Source organism: Armigeres subalbatus, chromosome 1 (genome assembly GCF_024139115.2).
Source record: "Armigeres subalbatus isolate Guangzhou_Male chromosome 1, GZ_Asu_2, whole genome shotgun sequence".
Taxonomy (NCBI): Eukaryota; Metazoa; Arthropoda; class Insecta; order Diptera; family Culicidae; genus Armigeres; species Armigeres subalbatus.
Genome location: NC_085139.1, coordinates 59,616,201 through 59,633,655, shown reverse-complemented (window position 1 = coordinate 59,633,655; position 17,455 = coordinate 59,616,201). Strand labels below are relative to the sequence as shown.

At 45.5% G+C, this 17,455-nt stretch overlaps 2 protein-coding genes and 1 pseudogene across 2 annotated transcripts in view; 1 reads left to right on the top strand and 2 right to left on the bottom strand.

The window, feature by feature from the left end:
• The window catches only part of LOC134206195 (sodium/calcium exchanger 3-like), a 593,875-nt gene that overhangs the window by 512,607 nt on the left and 63,813 nt on the right, over window positions 1–17,455 (top strand). Inside the window, 1 exon segment of the mRNA XM_062681884.1 lies at window positions 10,537–10,636. Within this exon segment, the coding sequence (XP_062537868.1) occupies window positions 10,537–10,636 (100 nt within the window).
• On the bottom strand, window positions 6,414–7,672 carry LOC134215526 (uncharacterized; annotated as a pseudogene).
• LOC134201878 (probable cytochrome P450 6a13) lies at window positions 8,555–10,103 on the bottom strand. Its single transcript, XM_062677316.1, has 2 exons — window positions 9,023–10,103; window positions 8,555–8,958 (listed from the first exon to the last, which is right to left on the bottom strand). The coding sequence occupies exons 1-2, from the start codon at window positions 10,101–10,103 to the stop codon at window positions 8,555–8,557; spliced, it is 1,485 nt and encodes a 494-aa protein (XP_062533300.1).

The following is a 17,455-nucleotide window of genomic DNA, read 5'->3' as shown; positions in this document are numbered from 1 at the left end:
ATTAAATTTTAAAACTCTCCTTGAATTCAACCCTGTATTAGCGTCCAAATGAGGAAACATGGAAACGTCAAGATATATTATCTTGCTGCGGTCTGAACACCTTGTAATAATTGGATACCCTCTCACTTAACAAAGTCATAAATAGCCCAATCTGAATAGGCTATTAGGGAAGATACGGTTGCTTTATAGATTTTTATCAGGGATTGGCGGTCTCCGCCCCATGATCTAGGTGCGATGGATCTTAGAAACTGGACTCTCTGGGAGCATACTGCTCTTGTTTCCTCGATGTGTGTTTTGTAGGTGAGGTGTTTGATTTGATATATTGAACTATAGGCTGTAAGCCCGTTACCCTACTTATACATTATACACATAATTATTGTCACATATACAATTGTGCTCTTAAAAATAATCCTAATCTATCACGAATTACTTCTGTTGTCATGTTTGTAGAAATTACATCTTGTAGTCTGTTAAATTCAGTCATGAACCTGCTGGTAGGCTCGTGCTGCGTGTAGTTCCTTGATCTAAATGGAGGATCGAAGACCCTCCGACGACGAACAGTAACCGGGCTAGTGTTGAAGTTGAGCCAGTTATAGAGATATGGGCTACTGATTCGCCCTCTCAAGATGTTACAGAAAAAGACGATGGCAGCAATCTTGTGTCTGCTACTGATGGTGTCGAGGTCAAAGAACGAGCAGAGATTCTCATACACCGGTAACTCTTCTCTCCATCCAAGGTTTCTCACAGCAAATCTTAAAAACTTTCTCTGTACTGCCTCCAACCGTTGAAACTTCATATTGTGGCCACCACACCACACTCGCAAAATCCAGTTTAGTCCTAACGAGGCTAACATAATTTGTGAGAATTGCATGTGGATCAGTAAGCTCACGTCCAAACCGTCGGGTGAGAGCAAAAAGTTGCAATGTGTCCTTAATGAGTATGTTTCTCGCTTAACTTTTCAAAAGGACCTAAGTAACATTTTTTTCATGAATTAATTTGAGTACTGAAATCGAAAGCTTTCATGTTTTTCTGTTGATTGCGCTATTCAAATTAATTCATGAAAAAAATGTTACTTAGGTCCTTTTGAAAAGTTAAGCAAGGTTTATGTGTTCGTTAAATGTCAGTGACTGATCCATTGTTACGCCCAAATCTCGAACACTATCTACTCGTTGCAGGATTGCATGACCTAAACTGTAGGTAAATGATATCGGCCGAGCTCTTCTGGTGTAGGTAATGACCGAGCATTTGCTAGCATTGACACTAACAACAGTGTCTTCAGTTGATTGCTTCTGCTGGAGAATACTAAATCGAAGCCGAATTTCCTCAGTCGATGGCGTAGCTGGTGGGTGATGTGTTGATCATAGGCGACACCCTCTTCAGCGGCTCATCGATCGGTGCCAGTGTTGTTCGTTTTTCCGTAGGTTCCTCTGCTTCTTGTTGATGATTGCTTGTATTGTTATTTCCTTGTATCCATTGATCTTCACTGTTTCCATGATGTGTTGTAGCTCCTTCGTTTTTCCTTCTTCGCTCAGGGGGATCATCTGCATCCTGTGGATCATGTGATGAAAAGCTGCCATTTTATGCTGATACGAATGATTTGATGTGTATGGGATGACTCTCATGGTGTTGGTGGGCTTCCTGTAGATTTCGAAGTCTAATTTTGCATTTGTTCCCTTGATAACCAGTAGATCCAAGAAAGGTAATTTACCTTCCTTTTCCTCCTCGTGGGTGAATTTGATGTCTTTATGCACGTTGTTTATCGCTTCCAAAATCCTGGGAAGATCTTTCCGGTTGATAATGTTGAAAATGTCGTCCACGTATCTCCATCATTTCTCGGGTAGTACTCCTTGTTTCTCTAGGTTGTCCTCCAAATTCGCCATTCGCATAAAAACGGTGATAGCGGATTTCCCATAGGTGCACCCTTCGTTTGTTTGTAGAAGCTTCCACGGAATGTAAAGTAGTTCTCATTCATGCATAATCTTGCAAGGATGAGATACATCTTCACTTTTCCTCGCCATGCTGTATCCGTCCGTTGTTCTAGTAACCAATCCTCCAAAAGGTTCAGAGCATCCTTCACTGGAACGCTTGGGAACAATGCCGCTACGTCGAGTGATAGCATGATGTCCTCTTCTCCGATGTTTCCTGATTCCAATATCCTCTTGGTGAACTCCTGGGTGTTTACAACTGATCTGCTGGGGAACGGCTTCGGCATATTCTGGAACTCCTTGACTAACCACTTGGCCAAGTTTTGTATAGGGGATCCCACTGATGAAACTGAATCATTTGTTTGAGAAACTGCATAAGTCCATTTTACACTATTTCGAGAAAACAACAAAAAACTAATTTTGAACAAATTTGCACCGAATCTTTCAATTTCTTCGATACAGATCAATAGTTTTTGGCAAAACTCAACACCCTGGGGCACTTTCAGTGCAAAAAATGTAAGCAGTACTCCACAATTGCTCTTCAAAGTACGTGGACATATGTAGTTTCTCAAACAAACGAAAAAAAATTCATACATTCCTGAACAAAAATTTTTTTTTCGTATTTTTTGCCAGAATACGTATTTTTGTATGAGGATTCAGAATATATAAAAATCTCATTTTGGCCAAAAATGTTACATATGCAGTTTCTCAAACAAACGGTTCAACTATTTCTCGCATCTCTGTACCTGGCTTATGTATCTTTGGTAGTCCTTTGATCCTTGGTAACACAGGGTTCGGCATTTTAACCCGGGCTTCTCCGATGATCGTCTTGCATTCCTTTATCGTTTTATCCGTAAGTCGCATTAGTCCGGGTAGTGGGTCCACTCTCAAATGCCTGTATGGTCCTCCGTTGATTTTTGTCGTCATCTGTTCATCGTAGTCCTCTTAGTCCATTATCACCACTGCGTTTCCTATGTCCGCCTTCATGTAGTAAACTGGTTTCTCCTTCAACTCCTTTAAAATCCTCCTCTCGTCTTCGTCGTCTCACACTATTCTGGTCCCGTTGATCAACATTTCGTGAAATCGCTGTCTCGGTATCCACGATTATCTGCTCTAGGTCCGCTTTCTGGGTTGTCGCATACCCTAACCCCTTATTGAGGTGTGCCAATTGTTCCTCCGTGAACTGCTGTGTCGAACGGTTAACAACGAATCCTTCGATTATTGTACTGTGGGGTTAGTCGTTCTACCTTCCGTTGCTGATTTTCCTCGTAGAATGGTCAATTTCTTCTTGTGCAGTCCGCGTCACACTCTTCGGCCCGCTGTACCTTCTTTAGGAATATGTCGAAAGAGTCTTGGTTCTCTTTTGCCAGCTTGAGGTGCAGGTTGTAGGATTCCAAGTTCAACCTCTCTAGCTTGGCATAGTGTCCCTTGATTGACAACTTCAACAAAGCCGATTCCGCCCTCTTACAGATAGATTTCGGGATGTGATTATTTATTTATTTAATCAGACTAAGGCCGAAGTGGCCTGTGCGGTATATAAGAGTCTTCTCCATTCGGCTCGGTCCATGGCTACACGTCGCCAACCACGCAGTCTACGGAGGGTCCGCAAGTCATCTTCCACCTGATCGATCCACCTTGCCCGCTGCGCACCTCGCCTTCTTGTGCCCGTCGGATCGTTGTCGAGAACCATTTTCACCGGGTTACTGTCCGACATTCTGGCTACGTGCCCGGCCCATCGCAGTCGTCCGATTTTCGCGGTGTGAACGATGGATAGTTCTCCCAACAGCTGATGCAATTCGTGGTTCATTTGCCTCCTCCACGTACCGTCCGCCATCTGCACCCCACCATAGATGGTACGCAGCACTTTCCTTTCGAAAACTCCAAGTGCGCGTTGGTCCTCCACGAGCATCGTCCAGGTCTCGTGTCCGTAGAGAACTACCGGTCTTATAAGCGTTTTGTAGATAGTCAGTTTGGTACGGCGGCGAACTCTATTCGATCGGAGCGTCTTGCGGAGTCCAAAGTACGTACGATTTCCAGCCACTATGCGTCTCCGAATTTCTCTGCTGGTATCATTTTCGGCAGTCACCAGTGAGCCCAAGTACACAAATTCTTCTACCACCTCGATTTCGTCACCACCGATGCAAACTCGCGGTGGGTGGCTCACATTGTCTTCTCTTGAACCTCTTCCTATCATGTACTTCGTCTTCGACGTGTTGATGACTAGTCCGATCCGCTTAGCTTCCCTCTTCAGTCTGATGTAGGCTTCCTCCATCTTCTCAAAGTTACGTGCCATAATATCTATGTCGTCGGCGAAACCAAATAGCTGGACGGACTTATTGAAAATTGTACCATTGTTGTATTGTGGATGTGAGCTCCCATCTTAATTCTATGGCTGACAGGAGTCAGCCTCTACTTTTGACACTTCTTAAGGAAGGCCACGTCCTTAAGAATACCTGCGATCCTCCTCTTCAAATCTATAAAAGTACTACTCTCGTTCCACTTGGATGCCATTTTGTTAAGAAAATTATTTTGAGCCTATTTTCCACTTACAGATTCTGTTTAGTACCATCCTACGCCAAGTGGTGTCGTAAGCCTTTCTAATATCGAGAAAGATTGCTTGTGTAAAGATCTTTTTGTGCAGAGCTTCTCTAACTGCGGTGTCAAAGTGTGCTAGGTAGTCCGATGTAAATTTCCCTTCACGGAATGCAAATTGGTGGTCGTTGAGTAGCCTACGTTCTTCAATTAGGTGCATTAGACAGTTGTTCACCATTCTCTCGAGGATCTTTCCAAGGCAACTATTTAGGTAGATTGGTCTGTTTCTGAACAACTTCTTTCTCCTTTTCCCTTGGATATAGGCTTTGGCTCAGCTTTCTGGGTATAACGGAGCCTTCCCACAATCGGTTATATGTGTTAAGGAGCAGATGTTTGTACTCTATTGGCAGTGGAGAGATCCTTTAAGTCCTTCCATTGCTTCTTCAAGCTCGTTTCGGAAAAATACTGAATTATATCCGGCTTCTTCTTCCTGGTTTATAAGTATCGGGGATTGTTAGATGTAATTTTTATATGCCAGAAATGCTGGAGAGTATTCTCTATCACTGGATATTTGTCCGAAGTGTGCAGCTAGACTATCAACGATTCCTTTGCTGTTAGTTGTTTTTTCATTATTGAATTCGATTTTCGGATACGTAGGCTTTTAAATTTTCCTTGAATTTTGCTGAGGTTTTTCCACATCTCCTGGGCAGGCGTGTGGACGTTGAAGTGTTGGGCAAAGTCTTCCCAAGATTTCTTCTTGGCCTTTACGATGGTCTCTTGTGCTTTGATATTTGCATCTCGGAATTCTTGGGTATGTTGTGGATGTAAAGTTCCCTTTTTGTTTCTTTGCAAGCTTCTAAGAACCTTTCTTCTTGCTTTAATGGCTGCTGCAACTTCTTTATTCCACCATGGCACCTGTTTACCTGTGATGGTTCCTTTTGTTTTTGGGATTGATTGTTCAGCAGCTCTGTTGATCTGCCTTGTTATTTCTTTGACTTGGTCAACAACGTTATCTATGTAGGTGATTTCAATCGTATTTTGGTATTTTCCCCAATCTGCTCTATCAATTTTCCACTTAGGGAGACGTTGTGTTTCCTGTAGTATGTGCGGCATCAATATAATTAGGGGTATGTGGTCACTTCCGTAGGAGTCATCTGAGACGGTAAGTTCCAGAGCAGCTAGTACATCTGAACAAACAACATACACCCGATTCTTTTTTTACACGGGGGATGCGTTCCGTGTAAAAAAAGTTTTCAGTTCAAAATTTGAAAATCCGTGTAAAAAAAGTTTTATGATTTCTCGACGAATCATGCAATATGGAGCAACTTTGCAAAAATTTTGTATGGGATTTTTTTTACACGGCCGTGTAAAAAAAATCCGTGTAAAAACAGAATCGGGTGTATATCGATGCAGGATCCAATTCCTGTAGCACTATTCACATATGTGTTTTCACCATTGTTGAGCACTACAAGGTTTTCTTCGTCAACGATTGACTCTATGATTTTTCCTCGGCAACTGATTTCGTCAGAACCCCATAGTGGGTGATGTGCATTAAAATCACCCATAACTATCATAGGCTTAGGAATTCGAACGAGTAATTCAGAAATATCATCCTTTTGGATTTGGGTTCCGGGAGGGAGGTATACGTTTAGTATGTTAGCATTTATTGGTGCAATACTTTTACGGCTACTGTTTCCAAATTTGTATATAGGTCAACACTCGTGCTGTCTATGTCCTCTTTTACTGCCATTATCACTCCACCAGCTGATCTGGCTCCACCAGGTCTTTGACGGTGGTATATTTTATACTTACTGATGTTAGCTTGCTATTCTTTTTGGCACATTGCTTCCTGTAGACATACTACCAATGGGTTGATGGTGGCCATTAATAATTTTAAGTCGGTTCTTGTTTATCTTGGGTATGGTGTTGTGGTCTCGTTTAAGCTGTTAAATATTCTTACAACATATTATCGTCGTGGTGGGTAGATCCTATGGATTGTTCTGAATCCGATTCAACATACACCATCTCTTCACATGGTTGCATTGAAGTGTTTCCTTTTTTCTTCCTAGGAGGTGAGAGCAAGGTGTTATCCAGACTCCTTGGGTGTTTGAGGGCTGTTTTTTTGTTGGTATGATTTCAATAGGTTTTCAAGCTTGTTGCAATCTTCTTTGAGTTTTTCCGCCTCTTTTTCTGCAATTTTTCTTCCTTGTATGCTTTGTGAACTGAGTCTAACGTCTCCTGCATTTCCTCAATTTTTGTTTGCATTTCCGTCACTTTTTTATCATTTTCCTGGCAACATTTGATCAATTCTTCTTTGTATTGCATGAGCTTTGTCTCGAATTGTACTTCCATTTTAGCTTTCAAAGTGTCAGCATACATTTTCTTCTCTTCATTTAGCTCGTTGATTTTAGCTACATAGGCTCTTTTATCGTTAGTAAGATTTTTAAAATCTTCTTCAACTGATGATATCACTGTATCTGAGTAAGTTGTTTTGCTCTCTGATTCACCGATGTTTCTGGCTTCCCAAAACGAAATGTTTCTGTCCACTTTCACTTTCGTAATAGATTTTTCTTTTTGCAGAACTGGGCAGGGCACTCTTTGGAAAATGCACCATGCCCACCACCACAATTAATACATTTTGCTACGTTGCCACATTCTTCATGGTAGACTTCACTGCACCTACTGCACTTTTTATCCTTGACCGGGCAGCTAGTGCTAGTATGTCCAAACTTGAGACACTTGAAACACCTTAGCGGGTTAGGGTACCATGGTCTTGTCTGCAAGAGAAGGTAACCCAATTTGAATTCTTCGGGTGGCCTGGTTCCTTTCACGGTTATCACGAAAATGCCGGTAGGAATTTTATTGTCCTCCGCGCCCTTCGTAATTTGCTTTACATTTATCACGCCTTGATCTGATAAATTGGCCCGAATTGCGTCGTCCGTATCGTTTTCCACATCACGGCAGAACACTACCACTTTGCAGGAGCTCAATGATTTATGTTCATAAATTTTCACCGTAATTCCGTCCACTAGTTTTTCAATTTTAGCCAGGTTTTTGGCTTGACTTTCATTCCGCACTGTTACAAATATTTTTCCTTCTCTCGTTTTTTTTTTTGCCGCAATTATTGTCCCACAGTGGCTCTGGATTGTTTTTTCTACTAATACTGGGGACACTCCATGGAAGCTTTTCTCCTCCATCCTTTCCATCTCCTCCATCCTTTCCAATTTTCGGGGGACACGTCAAAAAACCTTGCGATAAAATTCAAGAGCTGTGGAAATATCAAATTTTTTGGGCTTAAATTTCATTTTCCGTTTAAAGTGAATCATTGGCGCATGGGAATAAATGTCAAATCTAATTAATTATTAGTTTTTTTTTATAGAAATTGATTTAAATAACGCAGTAGTATCCCATCTTGGGAATCTTGTCCATTTATTTTGTTCCCATGTGCTCCCAAAAAATGCGGGACTTATGCAATTTCGTAGCGAAAAGAAAAAAAATCCTGGCCAATTTATAGTCTGATTTACAGCTCGGACTCTGAGGGATTTTCGCCGGATTGTATTTTAAATCGGGCCATAATATCGTAATAAATCCCGTCCACACATATGGGAGCTAAATTTGTAGACAAGCTCCCGATGTGTAACCTAGCCTTAAACTACACGAGGACCCTAAACCTAGCTTAAGCTCGATTTTGTTCAGTTGATTTTTAAATAATTTTTTTATGCCGTCGTTTTTTTACAGTGGATGATTTCGAAATATTCGGAATTATTGATAAAGACTACGGTAGTATATTGCGGTATAAGGTCAAGATTAGTTGAGAAGGTTGTCTGTAAAACACGAACAGTAAACATGTCGGTCATTAAGCTGTCCATTTTAAGGTACTGCAAAGTTTGTCGTTGAGGATTTCTCTCGTTTTTTTTCGTGACCAGCAATATTTACATAAAATGACTTTTATTTGACCAAAATTGGGTTTCGCTTATCTCATCAAGTACTTGCGATGATAATCAAAACAAACACATTACCGTTATCTTCCGCAGCCTGCAAAGCCTTTTATTTGTCCGATATCGCCTCAATTCTTATCAGCGGGCACTAATCTCCCTTCAAATACTTTCTACCCTCAACCGCACACTACCCTCGACTGGACTCAGCACCAGGGCATTCGGCTTGAATTTTACCTTTTCCCGTGCGTCACCGGGCCAAACGAACCGAAAACTGCGCAACAATGTCACTAGTCCAATCTTTACCACCAGCAGAGAAAAGTCTGCACCCAAACAGCGGCGGGGACCGGCTCCGAATGGTAAATAACAGTAGGGATGTCTCGCATTCGCACTGCCGCTGGTGGCGAATCGGTCCGGGTCGAACTTCTCCGGATCCGGAAAGTGGTCCGGATCGTGATGGAAAGCGTAGACAGGAATGATGAACAGCGTGTCCTTCGGGATGTTGTCGCGCGAAACATTGGAACGCCGATAGATAAAATCCACTGGTGGGTATTTCCGCAAGGTTTCTTTATGAAGGGAGTTAATCTTCAAAATGGTTTTGAACTACGAGATATCCCAGTCGAAACTTACCGCTTATCACTTGGTCCAGATAAGACATAGACTTAATGACTCCGTACGTCAATTGACCGTCCGTATCCTCAAGTGAATGGCTGATCTCCTCACGCAAACGCTTCTGAATAACAACATTCCTGGACAGCTCATACAAACAAAAAGTCATCAAAGATGTGCACTGCTCCGTTCCGTATTTGACAAAGCTATAACATTCGATAGTCAAATCCTCCAATGTTAGCTGCCGGTCCACGTAAAACCGCACGAACAACTGAAGTAGATCATTTTTCTGAATGCCGTAGCTCTCCCGATGCAGTGTTGTGGCTCGACACAAACCAGCATAGAACTTTTCCACTGTTGCATGCGTAATCCGAAGACCTATTCTCTTAGCAAACTTAGGCATTGTAAAACCAATCCAATGTCTGAATAATGTTTTCCAGCTGAACTCGGTTGCCAGCATTCCGTTTATCCGGAACTCTGTATTAGGCTCCTGGATGGTTCGGCTACGTATCCCAAACACGTTTGTTCCCATAACATCCGAGACATACCGAGACGTCCATTCCTGAACGTCTTCCTCCTTGCTACCAAGACTTTTTCGTATTTCCAAACGTAACTCATCGGCAACGCTTGCAATTGTTCCGAACATTTGTCTTATCGTGCCATCACCGTACATCGGCGCCAATAGGTCTCGCTTGTCTTGCCATCTTTTCCCACTCAGCGCGAACAATGTTCCACTGAGTGGATCCACTTCAGTATCAACGTGCAGTCCCCTACTCGGAAACCGGCCGGCATTCTTCACCAAAACCTCCTCGGCCAAATCCGGATCCACTACTAAAATCGCTGGTAAAGCCAACAAATTAAACCCACCAGCTGCCAGTCGGCGACCCTTCAGATCGTTGTACAGCTTTTGTCCAACCGTTGACGTATGCTCGTCGCTCCAGAGACCACGGACGTTTCCGAACAGCAAATGCGGCCAAGCGATGAATGGGATTCTTCGGCGAATCCAATAGACACGCCGGGATTGTAAAACACGGCGGAGATACAGCCCCAGAAGTACCACTACTGCGAGCACCAACAGAACCAACACTGTACCCGAAATCATTTTCGCTAAACTGACCCCGGTGTCCACGATAGAGTCGCGTTATTTGCACGACTGTACGGTATCTACGGTAGCTTATCAAACGTACATAAGTAATATCGTCAAAAGGCGCGACGATAGATATGGACAAGGCTTTAGCTTTCAATTACTATCGCATTTGGTGGCTACTAGTCGCGACCAATCGACGGCTCTGCATGATTCACCAACCTTGAACTTTGCCTCTGGGTATTTCTTGTGTTTTGAATGGTTTGAATTGAGGACAAATGCATTATCCAAGCGTTAAAAGATTGATCAGGAAGCTGCTGTATGAAAACATTATTGTATGAATAATTCTGATTGAAATTGACGGAAATTGATCTTGATTTCTCGTTCTAAAGTATAAAACCAGCTATGTTCTTGTTCTAATATTTCGAAATATTTGTCTCTTTCATTCCAGAATACCGTAGATAAGCTAGTCCAACGAGCAAATGCTTCCATCCTGATCGGAACCTCATCATGGAAAGAACAGTTCGTCGAAGCGCTCACAGTCAGTGCCGGTAAGTAAGAATTTGTTGTCAAAACTTGTGCAGTGAGGCGGGTAGGCACATTCTTGAGACAATCTTAAGACTCGCACAATTCATGCAGGATGTGTCAAAGATCGTTGTGGTGTTTCTGACCATCATGCATTTTGAGGATTCTTCGAAATGAAGACATTATTTTAGGAAATTGTACAAAAACAGATGAAATCGGGAATTAGATGTTTTCGGCGCACATTTCGTAGCTGTCTTTCTTTTCCTGTTTGGCAACGCTGTTGTCCGCAGCCTGGATTTTTATTCGATCTAATTTCAGATGCTTGCCGCAAGCAAACAGCAAAATATCATCTACGTCAGCGGTTCTCAACCTTTTTCTTGAGAGGTACCCCTTCGAACTTTTGCATTAATTGAGGTACCCCCTATGATTTTTTGCTGTAAATAAAATTAATCGTTATGCTTCAAATATATAAAAAATAGACCTGAAAACTAACGGAATATATGGCTCTCCATAAACTTTTCTGAAATTTTCATTTTTATAATCTTCCCAATTAAAATTTAGTTCTTACATCGAGGGACGGACTGTAAGGACTGTTTTGACTATTGAAGGCTTCCAAGCATATTGAAAGGAAGCTTCCGAGCCTTTTGGAAGTAGGATTACGTGCCTCTTCCGAGAGAACTTTCCAAGCCTCTTGAAGATAGGCTTCCGAGTCTCTTGAAAGGCGGCTTTCGAGCACTTAAAAGGAGGCGTCCAGGCCTCTTGAAAAGAAGTCTCTGAGCTGCTTGTAGGTATGCTTCCAAGCCTCTTGAAAAAAGAATTCCGAGCCCCTTGAAGAGAGGGATCCGAGCTTCTCGAAAGAAGGCTACTACCCCATCAAGGGAGGCTTCCGAGCGTTTTGAAAGTAGGCTTCCGAGCCTCTTGGATTGAGGTTTTCGAGCCTCTTGAAAGGTGGTTTTCGAGCCTCTTGAAAGGAATATTCCGAACCTCTTGAAAAGAGGCTTCCGAGCCTCTTGAAAGAAGGCTTTCAAGCCTCTTGAAAAAGACTTCCGAGCCTCTTGAAAGGAGGCTTCCGAGCCTCTTGAAAGGAGGCTTCCGAGCCTCTTGAAAGGAGGCTTCTGAGCCTCTTGAAAGGAGGCTTCCGAGCCTCTTGAAAGGAGGCTTCCGAGCCTCTTGAAAGGAGGCTTCCGAGCCTCTTGAAAGGAGGCTGCGCTCTTGAAAGGAGGCTTCTGAGCCTCTTGAAAGGAGGCTTCCTGAGGCCTCTTGAAAGGAGGCTTCTGAGCCTCTTGAAAGGAGGCTTCTGAGCCTCTTGAAAGGAGGCTTGAGCCTCTTGAAAGGAGGCTTCTGAGCCTCTTGAAAGGAGGCTTCTGAGCCTCTTGAAAGGAGGCCTGGAGCCTCTTGAAAGGAGGCTTCTGAGCCTCTTGAAAGGAGGCTTGAGCCTCTTGAAAGGAGGCTTCTGAGCCTCTTGAAAGGAGGCTTCTGAGCCTCTTGAAAGGAGGCTTCTGAGCCTCTTGAAAGGAGGCTTCTGAGCCTCTTGAAAGGAGGCTTCTGAGCCTCTTGAAAGGAGGCTTCTGAGCCTCTTGAAAGGAGGCTTCTGAGCCTCTTGAAAGGAGGCTTCTGAGCCTCTTGAAAGGAGGCCTGAGCCTCTTGAAAGGAGGCCTGAGCCTCTTGAAAGGAGGCTTCTGAGCCTCTTGAAAGGAGGCTTCTGAGCCTCTTGAAAGGAGGCTTCTGAGCCTCTTGAAAGGAGGCTTCTGAGCTCTTGAAAGGAGGCTTCCTGAGCTCTTGAAAGGAGGCTCTGAGCCTCTTGAAAGGAGGCTTCTGAGCCTCTTGAAAGGAGGCTTCTGAGCCTCTTGAAAGGAGGCCTGAGCCTCTTGAAAGGAGGCTTCTGAGCCTCTTGAAAGGAGGCTTCTGAGCCTCTTGAAAGGAGGCTTCTGAGCCTCTTGAAAGGAGGCTTCTGAGGCCTCTTGAAAGGAGGCTTCTGAGCCTCTTGAAAGGAGGCTCTGAGCTCTTGAAAGGAGGCTTCTGAGCCTCTTGAAAGGAGGCTCTGAGCCTCTTGAAAGGAGGCCTGAGCCTCTTGAAAGGAGGCCTGAGCCTCTTGAAAGGAGGCTTCTGAGCCTCTTGAAAGGAGGCTCTGAGCCTCTTGAAAGGAGGCTTCTGAGCCTCTTGAAAGGAGGCTTCTGAGCCTCTTGAAAGGAGGCTTCTGAGCCTCTTGAAAGGAGGCCTTGAGCCTCTTGAAAGGAGGCTTGAGGCCTCTTGAAAGGAGGCTTCTGAGCCTCTTGAAAGGAGGCTTCTGAGCCTCTTGAAAGGAGGCTTCTGAGGCCCTCTTGAAAGGAGGCTCTGAGCCTCTTGAAAGGAGGCTTCTGAGCCTCTTGAAAGGAGGCTTGAGCCTCTTGAAAGGAGGCTTCTGAGCCTCTTGAAAGGAGGCTTCTGAGCCTCTTGAAAGGAGGCTTCTGAGCTCTTGAAAGGAGGCTTCTGAGCCTCTTGAAAGGAGGCTTCTGAGCCTCTTGAAAGGAGGCTCTGAGCCTCTTGAAAGGAGGCTTCTGAGCCTCTTGAAAGGAGGCTTCTGAGGCCTCTTGAAAGGAGGCTTCTGAGCTCTTGAAAGGAGGCTCTGAGCCTCTTGAAAGGAGGCTTCTGAGCCTCTTGAAAGGAGGCTTCTGAGCCTCTTGAAAGGAGGCTTCTGAGGCCTCTTGAAAGGAGGCTCTGAGCCTCTTGAAAGGAGGCTTCTGAGGCCTCTTGAAAGGAGGCTTCTGAGCCTCTTGAAAGGAGGCTCTGAGCCTCTTGAAAGGAGGCTTCTGAGCCTCTTGAAAGGAGGCTTCTGAGCCTCTTGAAAGGAGGCTCTGAGCCTCTTGAAAGGAGGCTTCTGAGCCTCTTGAAAGGAGGCTTCTGAGCCTCTTGAAAGGAGGCTCTGAGGCCCTCTTGAAAGGAGGCTTCTGAGCCTCTTGAAAGGAGGCTCTGAGCCTCTTGAAAGGAGGCTTCTGAGCCTCTTGAAAGGAGGCTTCTGAGCCTCTTGAAAGGAGGCTTCTGAGGCCTCTTGAAAGGAGGCTTCTGAGCCTCTTGAAAGGAGGCTTCTGAGCCTCTTGAAAGGAGGCTTCTGAGCCTCTTGAAAGGAGGCTTCTGAGCTCTCTGAAAGGAGGCTCTGAGCCTCTTGAAAGGAGGCTTCTGAGCCTCTTGAAAGGAGGCTCTGAGCCTCTTGAAAGGAGGCTTCTGAGCCTCTTGAAAGGAGGCTTCTGAGCCTCTTGAAAGGAGGCTTCTGAGCCTCTTGAAAGGAGGCTTCTGAGCCTCTTGAAAGGAGGCTTCTGAGCCTCTTGAAAGGAGGCTTCTGAGGCCCTCTTGAAGGAGGCGTCCGAGCCTCTTGAAAGGAGGCTTCCGAGCCTCTTGAAAGGAGGCTTCCGAGCCTCTTGAAAGGAGGCTTCCGAGCCGCTTAGAAGGAGACTTCCGAGCCTCTTGAAAGGAAGCTTCCGAGCCTCTTGAAAGGAAGCTTCCGAGTCTCTTGAAAGGAGACTTCCGAGCCTCTTGAAAGATGGCTTCCGAGTCTCTTGAAAGGAGACTTCCGAGCCTCTTGAAAGAAGGCTTTCAAGCCTCTTGAAAGGAGGCTTTCAAGCCTCTTGAAAGGAGGCTTTCAAGCCTCTTGAAAGGAGGCTTCCGAGCCTCTTAAGAGGAGGCTTCCGAGCCTCTTAAGAGGAGACTTCCGAGCCTCTTGAAAGATGGCTTTCGAGCTTCTTGAAAGATGGCTTCCGAGCCTCTTAAGAGGAGGCTTTCAAGCCTCTTGAAAGCAGGCTTCCGAGCCTCTTGAAAGGAGGCTTCCGAGCCTCTTGAAAGGAGGCTTCCGAGCCTCTTAAAGGAGCCTTCTCTTGAAGAGGCCTCTTGAAGGGAGGAGGGCTTCTGAGCCTCTTGAAGGAGGCTTCTGAGGCCTCTTGAAAGGAGGCTTCTGAGCCTCTTGAAAGGAGGCTTCTGAGCCTCTTGAAAGGAGGCTCTGAGCCCTCTTGAAGGAGGCTTCTGAGCCTCTTGAAAGGAGGCTTCTGAGCCTCTTGAAAGGAGGCTTCTGAGGCCTCTTGAAAGGAGGCTTGAGCCTCTTGAAAGGAGGCTTCTGAGCCTCTTGAAAGGAGGCTTCTGAGCTCTTGAAAGGAGGCTTCTGAGGCCTCTTGAAAGGAGGCTTCCTGAGCCTCTTGAAAGGAGGCTTCTGAGCCTCTTGAAAGGAGGCTTCTGAGGCCTCTCTTGAAAGGAGGCTTCTGAGCCTCTTGAAAGGAGGCTTCCTGAGCTCTTGAAAGGAGGCTTCTGAGCCTCTTGAAAGGAGGCTTCTGAGCCTCTTGAAAGGAGGCTTGAGCCTCTTGAAAGGAGGCTTCTGAGCCTCTTGAAAGGAGGCTTCTGAGCCTCTTGAAAGGAGGCTCTGAGCCTCTTGAAAGGAGGCTTCTGAGCCTCTTGAAAGGAGGCTTCTGAGCCTCTTGAAAGGAGGCTTCTGAGCCTCTTGAAAGGAGGCTCTGAGCCTCTTGAAAGGAGGCTCTGAGCCTCTTGAAAGGAGGCTTCTGAGCCTCTTGAAAGGAGGCTCTGAGCCTCTTGAAAGGAGGCTTCTGAGCCTCTTGAAAGGAGGCTCTGAGCCTCTTGAAAGGAGGCTGGAGGCCTCTTGAAAGGAGGCTTCTGAGCCTCTTGAAAGGAGGCTTCTGAGCCTCTTGAAAGGAGGCTCTGAGCCTCTTGAAAGGAGGCTTCTGAGCCTCTTGAAAGGAGGCTTCTGAGCCTCTTGAAAGGAGGCTTCTGAGCCTCTTGAAAGGAGGCTTCTGAGCCTCTTGAAAGGAGGCTCTGAGCCTCTTGAAAGGAGGCTTCTGAGCCTCTTGAAAGGAGGCTTCTGAGCCTCTTGAAAGGAGGCTTGAGCCTCTTGAAAGGAGGCTTCTGAGCCTCTTGAAAGGAGGCTTGAGCCTCTTGAAAGGAGGCTTCTGAGCCTCTTGAAAGGAGGCTTCTGAGCCTCTTGAAAGGAGGCTTCTGAGCCTCTTGAAAGGAGGCCTGAGCCTCTTGAAAGGAGGCTCTGAGCCTCTTGAAAGGAGGCTTCTGAGCCTCTTGAAAGGAGGCTTCTGAGCCTCTTGAAAGGAGGCTTCTGAGCCTCTTGAAAGGAGGCTTCTGAGCCTCTTGAAAGGAGGCTCTGAGCCTCTTGAAAGGAGGCTTCTGAGGCCCTCTTGAAAGGAGGCTTCTGAGCCTCTTGAAAGGAGGCTTCTGAGGCCTCTTGAAAGGAGGCCTGAGGCCTCTTGAAAGGAGGCTTCTGAGCCTCTTGAAAGGAGGCTCTGAGCTCTTGAAAGGAGGCTTTGAGCCTCTTGAAAGGAGGCTTCTGAGCCTCTTGAAAGGAGGCTTCTGAGCCTCTTGAAAGGAGGCTTCTGAGCCTCTTGAAAGGAGGCTCTGAGCCTCTTGAAAGGAGGCTTCTGAGCCTCTTGAAAGGAGGCTTCTGAGCCTCTTGAAAGGAGGCTCTGAGCCTCTTGAAAGGAGGCTTCTGAGCTCTTGAAAGGAGGCTTCTGAGCCTCTTGAAAGGAGGCTTCTGAGCCTCTTGAAAGGAGGCTTCTGAGCTCTTGAAAGGAGGCTTCTGAGCCTCTTGAAAGGAGGCTTCTGAGCCTCTTGAAAGGAGGCTTCCTGAGCCTCTTGAAAGGAGGCTTCTGAGCCTCTTGAAAGGAGGCTTCTGAGCCTCTTGAAAGCAGGCTCTGAGCCTCTTGAAGGCAGGCTTCCAAGCCTCTTGAAAGCAGGCTTCTGAGCCTCTTGAAAGCAGGCCTGAGCCTCTTGAAAGGAGGCTTGAGCCTCTTGAAAGGAGGCTTTTGAGCCTCTTGAAAGGAGGCTTCTGAGCCTCTTGAAAGGAGGCTTCTGATCCTCTTGAAAGGAGGCTTCTGAGCCTCTTGAAAGGAGGCTTCTGAGCCTCTTGAAAGGAGGCCTCTGAGCCTCTTGAAAGGAGGCTTTGAGCCTCTTGAAAGAAGGCTTCTGGACCTCTTGAAAGGAGGCTTCTGAGCCTCTTGAAAGGAGGCTTCTGAGCTTCTTGAAAGGAGGCTTCTGAGCCTCTTGAAAGGAGGCTTCCGAGCCTCTTGAAAGGAGGCTTCCGAGCCTCTTGAAAGGAGGCTTCCGAGCCTCTTGAAAGGAGGCTTCCGAGCCTCTTGAAAGGAGGCTTCCGAGCCTCTTGAAAGGAGGCTTCCGAGCCTCTTGAAAGCAGGCTTCCGAGCCTCTTAAGAGGAGGCTTCCGAGCCTTTTGCTATGATTATTCACTCTTTAATCATATCACTAAATCACAAGTACACTATACGATCATGTTAAATTCCGAGTCTGACAACGGGATGTAAGCGCGGCGATATCGCGAGGACTTTCTCTATTTGTGTGAATGCCTAACTGAAGATTTCCAGCAGGGTCACAAGAGAATACTCTTGTTTTAAAGTAGTCGAATGCTTAGCTAGAATCAACTAGTAAGGTCGAGCTTCAAAATCAGAATCGTTTATTTCTCGTAACTGTAGGCATATTTATACCCGTTCGGGTTCAATGTTATAACAATTATTGTATTGTATAAAGAAGACGACTGGAGTGACAAATATCCAAAATAGCATGACCTTGCATTATCAGTGTGTTTGGTTAACTTGGTTTGAATGCCCTTGTTTGATATTTGACTCCTTCGAGTATCGACCCTCGCGTCCCGCAGTAGGTAGAGAGAGAGACGAGAGAACGATGCAGTTCGACGGTGAATGACTTCCAGATGTACTGTTACATAATCCTGCGTTGCACTTTGCGTTCGTTCGTTACATCGGTGCTAGGTTGGTTGGTATGCTATATTAGTTTACTGTGGTTCGATTGATTTTAATTACGCTTTCGTATAAAGGAATGCCACAGCCTCTTAA

Excerpts from the sequence above, each read along its gene's own strand:
- LOC134201878 (XM_062677316.1), bottom strand. The coding sequence starts at position 10,103 with ATGATTTCGGGTACAGTGTTGGTTCTGTTGGTGCTCGCAGTAGTGGTA. Across the intron at positions 8,959-9,022 it reads TCTGGACCAAGTGATAAGCG|AAACCTTGCGGAAATACCCA; the intron begins GTAAGTTTCGAC and ends CCCTTCATAAAG.